General features: G+C 41.6%; 1 protein-coding gene across 2 annotated transcripts in view; it reads right to left on the reverse strand.

Annotated features, from left to right (window-relative positions):
• Nucleotides 1-15,223, reverse strand: part of ARL15 (ADP ribosylation factor like GTPase 15) — a 723,318-nt gene that overhangs the window by 659,478 nt on the left and 48,617 nt on the right. Inside the window, exon 2 of one of the 2 annotated variants that reach the window (XM_030193123.1) lies at nucleotides 11,958-12,014. The exons of the other annotated variant lie outside the window; for it this stretch is intronic. Coding sequence (XP_030048983.1) covers nucleotides 11,958-12,014 — 57 coding nt within the window. The remainder of the gene's footprint in view (nucleotides 1-11,957; nucleotides 12,015-15,223) is intronic. 2 annotated transcript variants of the gene reach the window in all.

Raw genomic sequence — 15,223 nt, forward strand, 5'->3', positions numbered from 1 at the left:
AGTCGTTGAAGAACCTGGCCTATGATGGGCAATGGAGGAAAGACATACAGAAGAAGATCCACCGGCCACAGCTGCAAAAGTGCATCTATGCCTTCCACCCAGTAATCTCTTTGTCTGCTGTAAAGTCCCGGAGCCTTGGTATTGGAGTGGGTCACCATGAGGTCTATGATCTTTCGGAACGCTGACTCCGCTAGCTCCCATTCCCCTGGATCCAAGACATTCCTTCTCAGGTAACCCGCCTGTACGTTCCGAACTACCGCAATGTGTGCCACCAAAAGCTGTTGTAGATGTGCTTCTGCCCAACGAATGAGAAAGCGAGCCTCGAGAGCTAGAGCTGCACTGCGCGTGCCCCCCTGGAGGAAGGCAGACAATACCAGTACTACTACTACTACTTAACATTTCTAGAGCGCTACCAGGGTTACGCAGCGCAGTACAATTTAACAAAGAGAGACAGTCCCTGCTCAAAGAGCTTATAATCTAATAGACAAGTGAACGGTCGGTCCGATAGGGGCAGTCAAATTGGGGCAGTCTGGATTCACTGAACGGTAAGGGTTAGGTGCCGAACGCAGCATTGAAGAGGTGGGCTTTAAGCAAAGACTTGAAGACGGGCAGGGAGGGGGCTTGGCGTAAGGGTTCAGGAAGGTTGTTCCAAGCATAGGGTGAGGCGAGGCAGAATGAGCGGAGCCTGGAGTATGCAGTAGAGGATGCATCAAGGGACAAACACACAAGAAACGAACAGAGCAGGCACCAGTTCATGGAAAAGGTCCATTAGCAGCTAAAGAAAACTGAAAGTGCAAGCAAATCTTTTTCAAAGACAGGGAAGCTATAGAACTAGAGGACATGAAATGAGGACTGAAAGGAAGTAAACTTAAAAGCAACACCAGGAAATACTTTTTCACGGAAAGAGTAGTGGATGCCTGGAAAGCCCTCCTGGTGGTGGTGGGGACAAAAACAGTGGCAGAATTCTATAGCAAGATGATGAAAAAAATAACTTGCACATTTCCATAAATGATGTCTGCGGCAGGAGATAGGGAATGATCGGAACAGGATGAAATAGGAGAAGCAGAAAAGAACAGGAACTTCTGCATATGATGGGAAAAGGAATAGCAAAGCCAAGGAAAAGGGATGGAAGTCAGGAGGGCCAAAAGGCACAAGATAAGAGGTGAGTTTATGGGCTGATGAGAGGTGACTGAAGGTGAAGAAAATCATTTGGAGGGGGGGAAGGACTGCCTATATACAAGAGATATTATGACCATTTATGAACAGTTAATATAAAAAGTTAACTTGAACTTGAACACTGCAAGAAAAGCACCTAAACATAAACCCTCACCATACCAAAGTGCTGCTGAATGCCTGCTAGGATTGATGGAGACAGAATAAATTGAAAAGCTAGAAGTAAGGAGGACCTGGAATGTGGGGGACTTACATCCTGCTGTTGAGAGAAATGTTCCCGATTGTAGCAGTTCTGGAGTTAATTCGCCTTCTTTTTGTAAAAATGATATGTAAAAACCTTTTCTCATTTCAACAGTCTCTCAGCTATACTATTTTCCCTAGGCAGCTAGTGCAAGCGAGACACTAGCAATGTAATAAAAACAGTAGACTGCACAGAGGGATTATACTGATCTTACTTTCTGATAAGTACTACAGCCCTCAGACGGCAGGGGGAGCCATATTCTGCTGAGACACATGCAATTTGGAATACATCCTGATACCAGAAGGGCAGCAACAAGATATCTGCAAGCATCCTGAGCCTTAGAAATATTTTTTTAAACTTGTTCGGCATAAAAAAAATTAATCTTCTTTTATAGCTCATTCTAAACATAAGAAACATAATATGTAAGACCTGTGCAGATGGTCCTTCCTGTTAAGGTACAGTTTGTGAAAATTTCGGGCAATTTTGTTTTCTGCACTGTTCTGGAAAGTCTGAATAGTACATGCTTCACAAAGTCATTTTTATGGCTACTCAAAATAATATATCCGTATTATATTATATTTGTACATTACAGTCCCCCTTTATTGAAGTTCAGTAAGATTTTTCAGTTACTGGGTGGTAACTGCAAAGCCTCTCTGTCAGAAGGGCTGCTGTGCTAACAGAAAAAGTTACTAGAGCACATGAACTGCATGGCAGATAGCAAGCACTGCAGTTTAATGCCACATCTTGAGGTGGCGTTAACAGCTTTGCATTATCTGCCATATTAATAAGCAGTTAGCAATCTGTGTTAACAATAAAGAACCAGTTCCTGCCCATTCCCCACTCCAAAATATTTCCTGCATTAGCTATTTAATGCAGGAATTAGTACTTAGTAATCCCAATGTTAAACAGCTAACACAGTTTAGCAAATAGGCTCCTACATCTGCAAAGATATGAGAGACCTTATTTCTTAAGCAAGTTCTGGCACTGCACCAAATTTCAGAAAGTGTTATGAGCAGTTACTTTGAATACATAGTAAATCTTTATTGCCTCCTCCTCCTCTTTACCCTAACATTAACTTAAAGAAGTACTGTCTCATCCTCATGCTGGCCATCAAACTATTCTCTCCTGTAAGTGAGCAAGCATTTTAACATAGTACATGACTAATCTACCTTCAAGTTCTCTGAAGAGCTAAGGAAGGAGGGCTGGGAGGTGTTATTTTCATGGGCAATTTATTTTTTTTTTCACCAGGGCTTTGGACTTGTGAATCTTGCTTCCGGCAAGGAATCTTCTGTACTAGGACAGCTGAGGAAATGAAGGTCCCTGGAGAAGATGGAGCTCAATGGGAAATCACTTCTCATCATAGCAGCTAAATGAGTCTCAAATGTTCAACATTAATTAAAGACAGAAACACCTTACTCTATGCAGGAGCACTGCTGCAAAGTGGTGTTCGTTTCAAAGGTTATATTTGTAAAGACCCTTTTTGAATTGCAGGTTAGAGGGTAGCAGGCTGTCACACACGTAATAGCAGAAATTATGTTTAACCTGACCCTGCCTTTGCTTTATCATCAGGCAGACACTTGGACAGAGCCAATTTTTTTTAATAGTAAAAAGTCTAAACTTGACATTTGTTTATTTACAAATGGCTGGCAGTCAGCTCAGCAGAACCATAGGACAGTTTTCCTACATGGTACTGGAAATTCTGTGGTGTTTCTGTATAAGTGCGAGTAGTTTTTAGAGGACTGAGTCTTTGTTTTCTCCATATTTTAGAGAATGAGATTAATTGAGATGACCACTATAAAAGTGAATCTTGCCATTAAAAGAAAATACTGCTGCTTTCAATATTCTGAAGCACAGAATTATTAACGTTAAGAAGTTAAGAATTTAACTAGAACATTTACTTTTCTGCTCAGTTTTTCAATACAGCTAGACTGGCTCAACCACTTGGCAGGCTAGGCAATCATCTAGAGTGTCAGCCAGAGGTGTAACCAGACCTTGAGGTGGGAGGGGGCCAGAGCCCAAGGTGGGGGGGCACATTTTGGTCCCCCCCCCCCCCCGCCTCTGCTGTAACATCTTTGCTGGCGAGGGTCCCCAACCCCCACCAGCTGAAGACTTCGTCCAGCGCTGGTCTATGGTGCTGTCGCACTGCCTGCCCTGCTCTCTCTTCCCCTCGCATCTGGCATGCTCAATTTCACTAAAAGAAGCATGCCCGACATGAGGGGAAGAAAGAGCATGGCAGGCAATGCGGTGGTGCCGCCAAAACCAACACTGGACAAAGTCTTCAGCTGGCTGGGGTTGGGGGCCCCCACAGCCAACCAGGGACCCAGAGCAAATTTGGTGGGCCAGGCCCCCGTGGCCCCACCTAGCTAAACCACTGGTGTCAGCAGACAGCAGCTGCAGTCAAAGCAAGAAACAATAGATCTTGGCCTTAGCACTAACTCAAAGAACTATAAGCAGGGTAATTTTACTTACAGGGAGGATGGGCAATTTTAAAATAACTAATTTAGGAGGTCCTTTTACTAAGGCATGGTAGGCCTAAGGCGGGCCTACCGCATACTAAACACATACTACCACGGTGGTAGTGTGCTGCCTAGCACACACTAATCCTGCATTGAAAAACATTTTTTTATTTTTCAGCATGGGAGGTGTGGCCATGGGCAGAGAATAAGCATGCCTGAACTAATCGGGTTGCGTGGCAACATTACCACACAATACCCAATTAAGGGGTCTTTTACTAAAGATTAGCTCGAGTTACCTGCAGCAATGCTCACAGGAATAAAATGGAACTTGTTGCAGATTAGTCGAGCTAACCTTTAGTAAAATACCCCTTTACTGTGGGAGTAGCATGGGAGTCCTTATCGCCACCTAAATAGGTGGCAGTAAGGGCTCTCCCATGGTAATGGCTACGCTCTAATGGGGAAATTAGCAAATGGCCATAAAAAAAAACCACAGCCATTTTACTGGCAAACTAAAGGTGGCTGCAGTCTGTGGGAAACCCACATGCTAAAGGTAACGTGGGCCGCTTTTTAGCGTGCCTTTGTAAAAGGACCCCTTACCCAGGTAAACAGCTTTTTGAATCTGCCCTCATATATATATGCATATGTAAAACAAAATGTACTCTTTTCACGTGCAATGTTCAATTATGTATTTTTATAGATAATTCTGGGAGAGGTTGTGTTGGGTTAATCATGATTTCTGATCTCAGGGTGGAGGCCTAGGAACATGAAAGTTAATTGAAAGGGGGTGCAAGAATGAAGGTTCACCTAGAGTACCTAATACCCTGGCACTCAGCCTGCACTACAGCAGTTAAGTTTACTTAGATCTAAAAAGGCCTTGTCAGCAAAAACTGTACAAGAATTTCTATATATATATTTTAATTATGTGGAGGTAATTTACTGTCATGTAGCTTCTCTCCCATTAGAATTATCTTTCCACAAGATAGAGAGGCCTGGAATTCAAGTGAAAGCAGCAACAGTAGCAACTACAGAATAGTACCTAGCAGAGATAAGCAATTCAAGCAAGACCACGAAAAAAAAATCCTAAAAAACAGAAGCTAAATGAATTTATTACAGGTTGTTTTTAGCATGTACTGTTTTGCAAACAGCTTGTATTAGCTGCATACACTGCAAGCTAACACTGAAAACAAAACACAATTTCCAAAACTAAATAGAGAGGTGTGGTAGCCGTGTTAGTCCACTCTTAAGTTATCAATAGGAATCAAACAAAATAAAACATGGAAAAGAAAATAAGATGATACTTTTTTATTGGACATAACTTAATACATTTCTTGATTAGCTTTCGAAGGTTGCCCTATCAGCTATATACTATCAGCTACCACATTTGCTTATTTCCGATCTGACAAAGAAGGGCAACCTTCGAAAGCTAATCAAGAAATGTATTAAGTTATGTCCAATAAAAAAGATGATATCTTATTTTCTTTTCCATGTTTTATTTTGTTTGATTTCTATTGATAACCAAAACTAAATACAATTTTTAAAACCTAAAACAAAAAAACCTGGACCCCTCCCCCCCAAACCCCCATATGTGCTGAGTGCATGCAGCATAATATCCTTTTTGGGAAAAAAATATAGAAAATTTCAATGGGTTGAAAACTGGTACATACATTGTTATGTTGTAGAATAGCAACATAAACACACATTTATATTTGACACTTTAGAAATAAATGTGTATCTTCTTGATGCTGTCACAGAGACCAGTATTCCTTGCCAGTCTGTCATTTTGGGGGGGGGGGGGACATTAACGACCGGAGGGGGGGGGGATTAAGTGAGAAACATCTCCTAATCCTTCATGTGGAGTGCTGCTCAATCCGAGCAGTTTGCCAAAACCTAAACATGCTTGGTAACACATGTAAATCCTAACGTCAATATGTTACGACATGGACATTTATTCCCTTTCTGAAATAGGGAATAAACATGCATCTTCTAGGTACACCCTAGTCCCATCCAAAACATGCCCCTCTTGTCACCTGCACATACGGGTTTTTGACATGCATATCCCAGCTTTGTAAAATGGAAACAAATGGTTATGCAAGCTAAACATTTAAGTACCAGTTTCTGCATGTATCAAAATGAGAATAGCCCTTCTAAAATGACCACTACCAAATCACGAGAGGAACAGAATGGGTACATGGGGAACACAAACACACAGAAATGATAGTAGAGAAAGATCATATAAGCCTATCCAGTCTGCCCATCCAAACCAACAGCCCCAGTCTCTGCAACTCTATGTTTATGTTTATTAAAATTTGATGAAATGCTTTTTTAAAGCATAAATCAAAGTAATGAACAAAATACAAATCCAAACAATAACAAAAAAGAAACACCAACAATTTTAAAGTTGACAGTCAGTGCTTGACCCAAGCTTTCCTGAATTAAGATATCATCCTCATCTCTGCCACTTCCACTGGGAGTACCTTTTCTTTGAAGATTTGTTTTTTAATTACTCCCATGTTTGTTCTCTTTCACCCTCATCCTACGGCTTCTTTCCTTGTCACCATCATATCTCTCCTTTCCCACTTCTCCATGTTTAGATCTTTAATTCTGTCACCATCTGTTTTATGACAAAGACCATTCAACATTTTAGCAGCCAGCATCTGGACTGACTCTACCCACCTTATTATGTCTTTTTAAAGGTGTGGTCTCCAGAACTGCACATAGTACTCTAAATGAGGTCTCACCAGAGACTTTTAAAGAGGCACTATCACCTCCTGGTTTCTGCTGGCCATTCCTCTCCTAATACACTCAAGTATCACTGCCTTTTCCCATTACCTCATCTACCCACTTAACTACCTAAAGACCATCATATATGATAACCCCCAAGTCCCACTCTTCTGTGCACAGAACTTCATCCTCTATACTGTACTGCTCTCTTGTGTTTTTTTCCCAGGCCAAATGGCTAACTTTCTATAGTTTCACACTGAATGTTAGATGCCAAGAATTGCCATTTCAAATAAAACTAAGACTAGTGGATGTCCCATGAATAATAGGTAGCACATTTAAAACTTTTTCAGGCAATGCACAAGTAAGCTGTGGAATTTGTTGTTGCTTAAGAATACTGTATGGTTAAGGTAGTTAGCAAGCTAGATTTAGAAATGATTTAGACAATTTCCTAGAGAAAAAATCCTCAAACCATTATCAGTCATGGAGACTCTAACAAGTAACAGATACATTCCTTGGGATCCTGCTGGGTACATGTGACCTGGACTGGTTACTGTCAAAGACAGAATGCTGAGCACAATAGACATTTCATCTAAACCAATATGGTATATCTTATATTTTTATGATCTTAACCAGCTTTTCACCCAGTTTACAACTACTTTCCAACTTCCAGACTGACTAGCTAGTGCACCTTTTTTCTGAGAAAGTATGAAAGGCCATACTGAAACCCTACAGACAACACCAATATCATTCCCCTTCTTTTGCCCCCCCCCCCCAAAAAAAAAAAAAAAAAAAATACTAATCAGGTCATCTCCAATAATTCAATGAAGGCTGTCTGACTGGAGTTTCCTTTTTGAAATCATGATATATGAGATTCTGTTATCTGCTGGCTTCAAAGTTATACACTAGTCAATTCTGTAGCAGTGTTTCCATTACTTTGCTCACCATCAGTATCAAGTTAACGAGTCTCTACTATTCAACTTCTGCCCAGTTACCAGCCTCATGATGCAGTCTTAGATCTGCTTCTCTCCAGTCTCTTGGAGCCTTCTGTTTCAAATATTTCCCAAACTCAAGAACTCCCACTTGTCTGAAAGCCTACTTAACCCAAAGTATTGTCTCCTGATTTTACATTCATACAGGTATCAGTGATTGGTATACTGCAATAACTAATACACAAGTCACTAATTACACATCTCAGTTATCAAATTGGAATAAACTTTTAACTTATCAGTACGAGACCAAAGCCTTATTATCAAAGCTTTATTTGTTATCAATATTAAATCTGCATAAATCTATATTCCTTTCAAGGCTGGTCTTCCAGAAATTGCCCCAAGATTAGGCTTAAGTTAAACAGAGATAATAAATTTCTTGTGGTAACCAACCCCTTCGACTGTACCATATATAATAATTTTACCATTGACAATGCATCCTACCCCCTAGACACTACACTTATGGCATTGGGTGTATTAATTGGCAATCACCTATGTGCGAGCCTCAGGTTTCCTCAGTAGTGACAAAAATCCTTCAGGTCTCTTAGGAAGCTGAGGAGAATCAGATCATATTTCTCGCCTGACACCTTTAGACTACTAGTTCAATCCTTGGGTTTTGACTCAATTTGATTACTGCAATTCCAACTATGCTGGATGTACGGAAGGTATCCTAAAACGGCTGAAAATGGCCCAAAATACAGCAGCTAGGCTTGTCCTCACGTTATCACATCTTGATAGAGCCACTCTATTATGCAAACTGCACTGGCTTACCATTAAAGCCAGGATTTTATTTAAATTATATGGTTTTGTCTTTAAAATTTTAAATGCCATGATACCAGATTACATGCAGCCCTTAATAACTATTTCCCTATACAATATAACATCTGGTTCTAGGGACTACCTTAGACTTCATCTTGCAGATTGCAAGAGAGTGCGCTGTCGGTTCACTCCGCAGACTTTAGATACCAAGGTGCTAAGTGGTGGAACTCACTACCAATGGCAATCAAGAGTCAGCCTGATTACTTGGTAGTTCACAAAAGACTGAAAACTTTCCTCTTTGAGAGATTTCTACCCATTCATAGAGTGTTTTCGATTGTAACTGGCCATCAATGGTTTATTATTTATTTCTTACTTGTGCAACTCTGCTCTTACTTGATATTTTGTTTATGGTATTGTAAACCTTGCCTGTCATTTTATTTATTGTAGGTCACATTGAACTCAAGTATGTTCAGGATAATGTGAGGTATAAATGTCTAAATAAATAAATAAATCTATATATGGTCAGGTAATTTAAGAATTCCTAGCATTGCTATAAACTCCAGACCCATTCAAATCAAAACTCTTATTGTATGCTTAGAGGAGCATTTTCAATATGATATCTAATTTAAGATGTTTTGTTGAAAACACCCAAAAATCAAGCAGGGAACATACCAATTTTCAAAACAGAAAAACGTCTTTTTTTTTTTTAATGGCCATTTGCTAGATGTTTTTGTGCTCATTGCCTCTATCCTTTAGAACCATTAAAAAAAAAAGTTCAAGGCAAAAACGCACAAACAAGCCATTGGAATGTATGGGGAATGAACATCAAACATATAAATTGCGAGTGACCGTACTCACCCGCAAAGCGCAGTAGAGACCGAACATTAGGAGGGGGCGTGGAAATCAAAGGAGGACGTAATGCAGCCAATAGGGAGGGAGGGGAGGGGCGTGGAAAATGAAGGAGGACGTAATGCAGCCAATAGGGAGGGAGGGGAGGGGGCGTGGAAAACGAAGGAGGACGTAATGCAGCCAATAGGGAGGGAAGGAGGGGGCGTGGAAATCGGAGGAGGACATAATGCAGCTAATAGGGAGAGGAGGGCGTGGAAAACGGAGGAGAACGTAATGCAGCCAATAGGGAGCGAAGGAGGGGGCGTGGACATCGGTGGGGGAGGGAGGGAGAATGGAGAAGAGAACCACGATGTACAAGGGCACAACAGGAACGACGAAGCGGCCGAGGCAACAAAAAAAAACCCGCAGCAGAAACCAAGCAGGGATCAAAAAACGTTCTGGGGCCAGGGCTGGGAACAGAGGACGGTGGCTTGACATAGGGTGAGGGAAGAGGATAGAGGAGAGTTGCTGGACATGGGGGGAGGGCAGGGGACAGAGCAGAGCTGCTGCACATGGAGGTGAAATTAAAAAACTCGCCCGTTTTAACGGGCTTAACGGCTAGTTCTTAGACTAGCCTTCACCACATTCTCCTGCAACGAATTCCAGAGTTCAATTATGCGTTGGGTGAAGAAAACCTTTCTCCGATTTGTTTTAAATTTACTACACTGTAGTTTCATTGCATGCCCCCTAGTCCTAGTATTTTTGGCAAACGTGAACAGACGCTTCACATCAACCTGTTCCACTCCACTCATTATTTTATATACCTCTATCATGTCTCCCCTCAGCCGTCTCTTGTCCAAGCTGAAAAGCCCTAGCCTCCTTAGTCTTTCTTCATAGAGAAGTTGTCCCATCCCCGCTATCATTTTAGTCGCCCTTCGCTGCACTTTTTCCAATTCTACTATATCTTTCTTGAGATACGGCGACCAGAATTGAACACAATACTCAAGGTGCGGTCGCACCATGAAACGATACAACGGCATTATAACATCCTCACACCTGTTTTCCATACCTTTCCTAATAATACCCAACATTCTATTCGCTTTCCTAGCTGCAGCAGCACTGAGCAGAAGGTTTCAGTGTATTATCGATAATAGCCTCTACCATTTTCCCCGGGACTGACGTCAGACTCACCGGTCTATAATTTCCCGGATTTCCCCTGGAACCTTTTTTAAAAATTGGCGTTACATTGGCCACCCTCCAATCTTCCGGTACCACACTCGATTTTAAGGTTAAATTGCATATCACTAGCAGTAGCTCCGCAAGCTCATTTTTCAGTTCTATCAGTACTCTAGGATGAATACCATCCAGTCCAGGAGATTTGCTACTCTTCATTTTGCTGAACTGTCCCATTACGTCCTCCAGGTTTACCGTGAAGTCAGTAAGTTTCTCCGACTCGTCTGCTTGAAATACCATTTCCGACACCGGTATCCCACCCAAATCTTCCTCGGTGAAGACCAAAGCAAAGAATTCATTCAATCTCTATGCTACGTCTTTATCTTCCTTGATCGCCCCCTTTTACCCCTTGGTCACCCAGCGGTCCAACCGATTCTTTAGCTGGCTTCCTGCTTTTAATATACCGAAATATTTTTTGCTTTTTTTTTTTTGCCTCTAATGTTATCTTTTTTTCGTAATCCCTCTTGGCCTTCTTATCTGCGCATTGCATTTGCTCTGACACTCCTTATGCTGCTTCTTGTTATTTTCAGACAGTTCCTTCTTCCATTTTCTGAAGGCATTTCTTTTAGCCCTAATAGCTTCCTTCACCTAATTCGCAGAATATGTTTGGCCTGGGCCTCCAGGATGGTATTTTTGAACAGCGTCCATGCTTGTTGTACAGGCCCCCCTTTTTTTTTTTTTTTTAAATCGTTCTTCTCATTTTATCACAGTCTCCTTTTTTAAAGTTAAACGCTAACGTATTTGACTTCCAGTTACTTCAAGGTTGATATCAAAACTGATCATATTATGATCACTGTTATCAAGCGGCCCCAGTACCATAACGTCCCTCACCAGATCATGCGCTCCACTAAGGACCAAGTCTAGACTTTTTCCTTCTCTCGTCGGCTCCTGCACCAGCTGCTCCATAAAGCTGTCCTTGATTTCATCAAGGAATTGTACCTCTCTAGCGTGTCCCGATGTTACATTTACCCAGTCTATATTTAGATAATTGAAGTCACCCATTATTATCACATTGCCCATTTTGTTTGCATCTCTGATTTCTTTTATCATTTCTGCGTCTACCTGCTCATCCTGGCGAGGTGGACGGTAGTACACTCCTATCACCGTCCTTTTCCCTTTTATACATGGAATTTCAACCCACAATGATTCAAAGGTGTGATTTGTGTCCTGCTGAATTTGTAATCTATCTGAGTCAAGGCTCTCGTTAATATACAATGCTACCCCTCCACCAGTCCGGTCCACCCTATCACTACGATATACTTTGTACCCCGGTATGACAGTGTCCCACTGGTTATCCTCCTTCCACCAGGTCTCAGTAATGCCTATTATATCCAATTTTTCATTTAGTGCAATATATTCCAACTCTCCCATCTTATTTCTTAGACTCATAATGTTGTGTTCTTGTGGTGCAGGTTTGATAAATTTCCAAATGCATGCCTTAACTTACACTACACTTGCAGATTCTAATGTGATCTCACTCAAATTATTTTAACATGTAAGTTAAATAATATGCGACAAAAATGTGAACTATTCCAGCAAAATGATATAGGCATCTCTTACCGTATAAATGCCAATTCTACAAACAGCAAATGAGAGCTGGATACATTCGCACAGACTCTAAAAGATTAAAAGTAGAAGTAGGTTACCAGGAAATTGTATATAAAAGGTAACCATATTTTCCTTACAGAGAAATTTGCGTTTTATCTTTTTTCTTTAATCTACAAGTTAACTGTGGAAATTTGACATTATCTTCATAAGAGCCTCATTTACAGTATGCCCTAATCAATCAATCATGGTTAAATTGCCATTTGAAGTTTTTAAACACTGACAAATAACTTTTCTGTGTGATTCTACTAGCAACATGTACTACATGGAAGTGATGCATACTTGAACACTGCAAGAGAATCTAGGATCCCGTCAGGTATATGCCATCCTAACATTTACTGCCTAAAATCATTAAGTGATTTGAAAAGATTCCTAATACATGGGAAAGCATTACACTTCTTGGAAAGAAGATAATCTGGTTAGGAAATTTGTCCTTCTATGGCAAATACAATTGCAATGTGTGGCCATACAGCTGAATATGCAATCTGAATCATCTTCCTAGACTTGTGCAAGTTTATAGTGGCATATATTCACCATCTGGAATTTTTCATATTCATAAGGTGAAATTTAGTCATACCTCTTAATATCCTTAACTTTAGTTGGGATATACCATCCTTAGCAAGTGGGTGTACACCACAGCGAACTCTCAGGGGTAACGCGGCAAATCCCTCCTGCCGCCCACAATCCAGCATCGCTCTCTACTTTCCCCTCCTACAGGTCCGGAATCTGCCGCTTCCTCCGCCGCTGCTGCAGTGTTTGCAGCTTACATTTTCAGGTCATCTGAAATTCACACAGGCACTGCGGGGACTTCCCTCTGCCGTGTCCAGCCCTCACAACAGGAAGTTGCATCAAAAGGGCTGGATGCGGCACAAGGAAGGCCCTGGAATGCCTGTGTGAATCGCCGAAAACCCGAAAAAGTAAGCTGCAAGCACTGCAGTAGCGGCAGGGGAAGGAGAAGGAAGCGGCAGTGATCCTGGACCTGCAGGAAGGAAGGTAGCAAGCAATGCTGGATTTGGGGAGCAGGGGGGCTGCAGGGAAGGGAGAGATGTGCTGGACTACCTGGAAAGAAAGGGGCTGCAGGGAATGGTGTGCTGGACTTTCTGGGGCTGCAGAGAATGGAAAGGTGTGCTGGACTTATGGGAGGAGAGGGGCTGTAGGGAATGGTGTGCTGGACTTTCTAGGAAGAGGAGGGGGCTGCAGAGAATGGAGAGGTGTGCTGAACTTTTAGGAAGGACAGATGTGCTGGAGTGAGAGGAGGAGGCTGCAGGGAAAGGGAGACCTATGAGGTGGAGTGGGGAGGGGGAGTGTAGACCTATGTGGCCAGGGGGAAGGGGAGTGCCGCAAAAAACTGCTCGGACATTAAGGGTGCAATGAACCAGCAGATGGAGGTAGAGAAACTGAACTTCTCTAGTGACATCATCAGTTTAAGCTGCTGGTGCTCAGTGGGCAGCTCCAGTATGCCTATGCCAAAGCAGCAGAAGGTCCCATAGAGCAGTGTTTACCAAGTTCGGTCCTGGAGTACCCCTTTCCAGTCAGGTATTCAGAATATCCACAATAAAGATACATGAACTTTATTTGCATACACTGCCTCCATTATATGCAAATCTCTTTCATAAATATTCTTTGTGAATATCCTGAAAACCTGACTGACAAGGGATACTCCAGGACCGGACTTGGGAAACAGTGCCTTAGAGCACCCCATGCCCCACCAACCACTGCAGCAATAAAATATATATATATATGTGTGTGTATATATATATATATATATATATATATATATATATATATATATACAGTATATATATATATATATACATATACATATATATATATAGCTACTGCTTCCAAATTTCCCCAGTCATCCATGAATTTGCATTAGCCTCATATGACACAGGAAGTCGATTAACATTCTTGAAGCAACGGGGCTGTTTGCTCTTTCCAATGACGAGTGGTTCCAACTTCTCACTCCCATCCATATTGCAGCAAAGGAGGATCGTCAGTCAGTCCTTCGACGTTTTACTTCCTATAGTTTCGGCTTGTTTGAATGCAAGTGTTCCATCAGGAATCACTCGCCAGTAGAGACCGTTTTCGTCAGCACTGAAAATGTCACGAGGTGCAAACTCATTCAAGATGGTAGGAAGAACTGAAACAACTCAATTTTCAGCACCAAAGTCATCAGCGTCTTGTTTTTCACCGTGCTGTTTCCTGAATTTTATGTTGTTCCTCTCCTTCCATCTTTCCAACCATCCAACAGTGGCTTTGAATTCAGTTAGTACAAGACTTTCAGCTAGCTGATTAGCTTTCTCCATAAGCAGTGGACCACTGACAGGAAACTGTCTGCTCCTGACTTGAGAAAACCACCGAAAAAGAGCATCTTCTACATCCTCAGCTTTTCCCGCCCGTTTACGTTTCCTGTGTGGATTTGTATTGCTTTCCCAGTCTTCCAGAAGTTGATCTTTCTGCTTCAAGATACGTGAAATTTGACTGGGATAAATACCATATTCTTTAGCAATTTATGCTTGACTTTGTTTTCTAATTTTTTAAGAACTTCTATTCTGTATATTATGGGTACTACTATTACTACTAATCATTTCTATAGCACTAGTTATGAACTATGAAATATGAACCGTGGTTAAGACCTGTAAAAGCTAAGGCTTAACAGAGCATATAGGCTGACAGGCCTAAGTGAGTGTCTCTTAGTTGACCTCTTTACTGAATCAGAGCTCATGGTCTGCTAGCACATAAGTAAACACTATAAACTTAGTTGTGCACCCTAGAGCAGAGTCAAAAGGGGCAAAGGCCATAAATCGTGAGGCCCAGGAACTTATGATCTGATAAGACATTCCTCTGTGCAAACGGGCCTGGGAAAGGTGCAATTATGGATGAACAGAAGAATGTGAGATTAAGGGGGAGATGCACTAAACGTTTTTCATCGTTAAATGAGCCCTTAAGGAAGAATTTCCTATCCTTTCCATGCACTAAAGCCTATTTTTCGACGGTAGTAGCAGCTAACGAAACTGGAATGCAAATGAGAAATTACCATTGAAATGTAGACAATTCGGAATGCACTAACCATACCGACGATAGGAACGATTCACTTACCACCAGAAATTTAACGTCAGCTCAGACCTGTCGTTAAAGCCTGAGCTGTCATCTCCCCACTGCCCCCTGCACGATGAAAAACCAAATTGCTGGCATGTTTTAAAAGAAAAGTGGCTCCC

This window comes from Microcaecilia unicolor, chromosome 2 (assembly GCF_901765095.1).
Source record: "Microcaecilia unicolor chromosome 2, aMicUni1.1, whole genome shotgun sequence".
In the NCBI taxonomy this organism is placed as follows: Eukaryota; Metazoa; Chordata; class Amphibia; order Gymnophiona; family Siphonopidae; genus Microcaecilia; species Microcaecilia unicolor.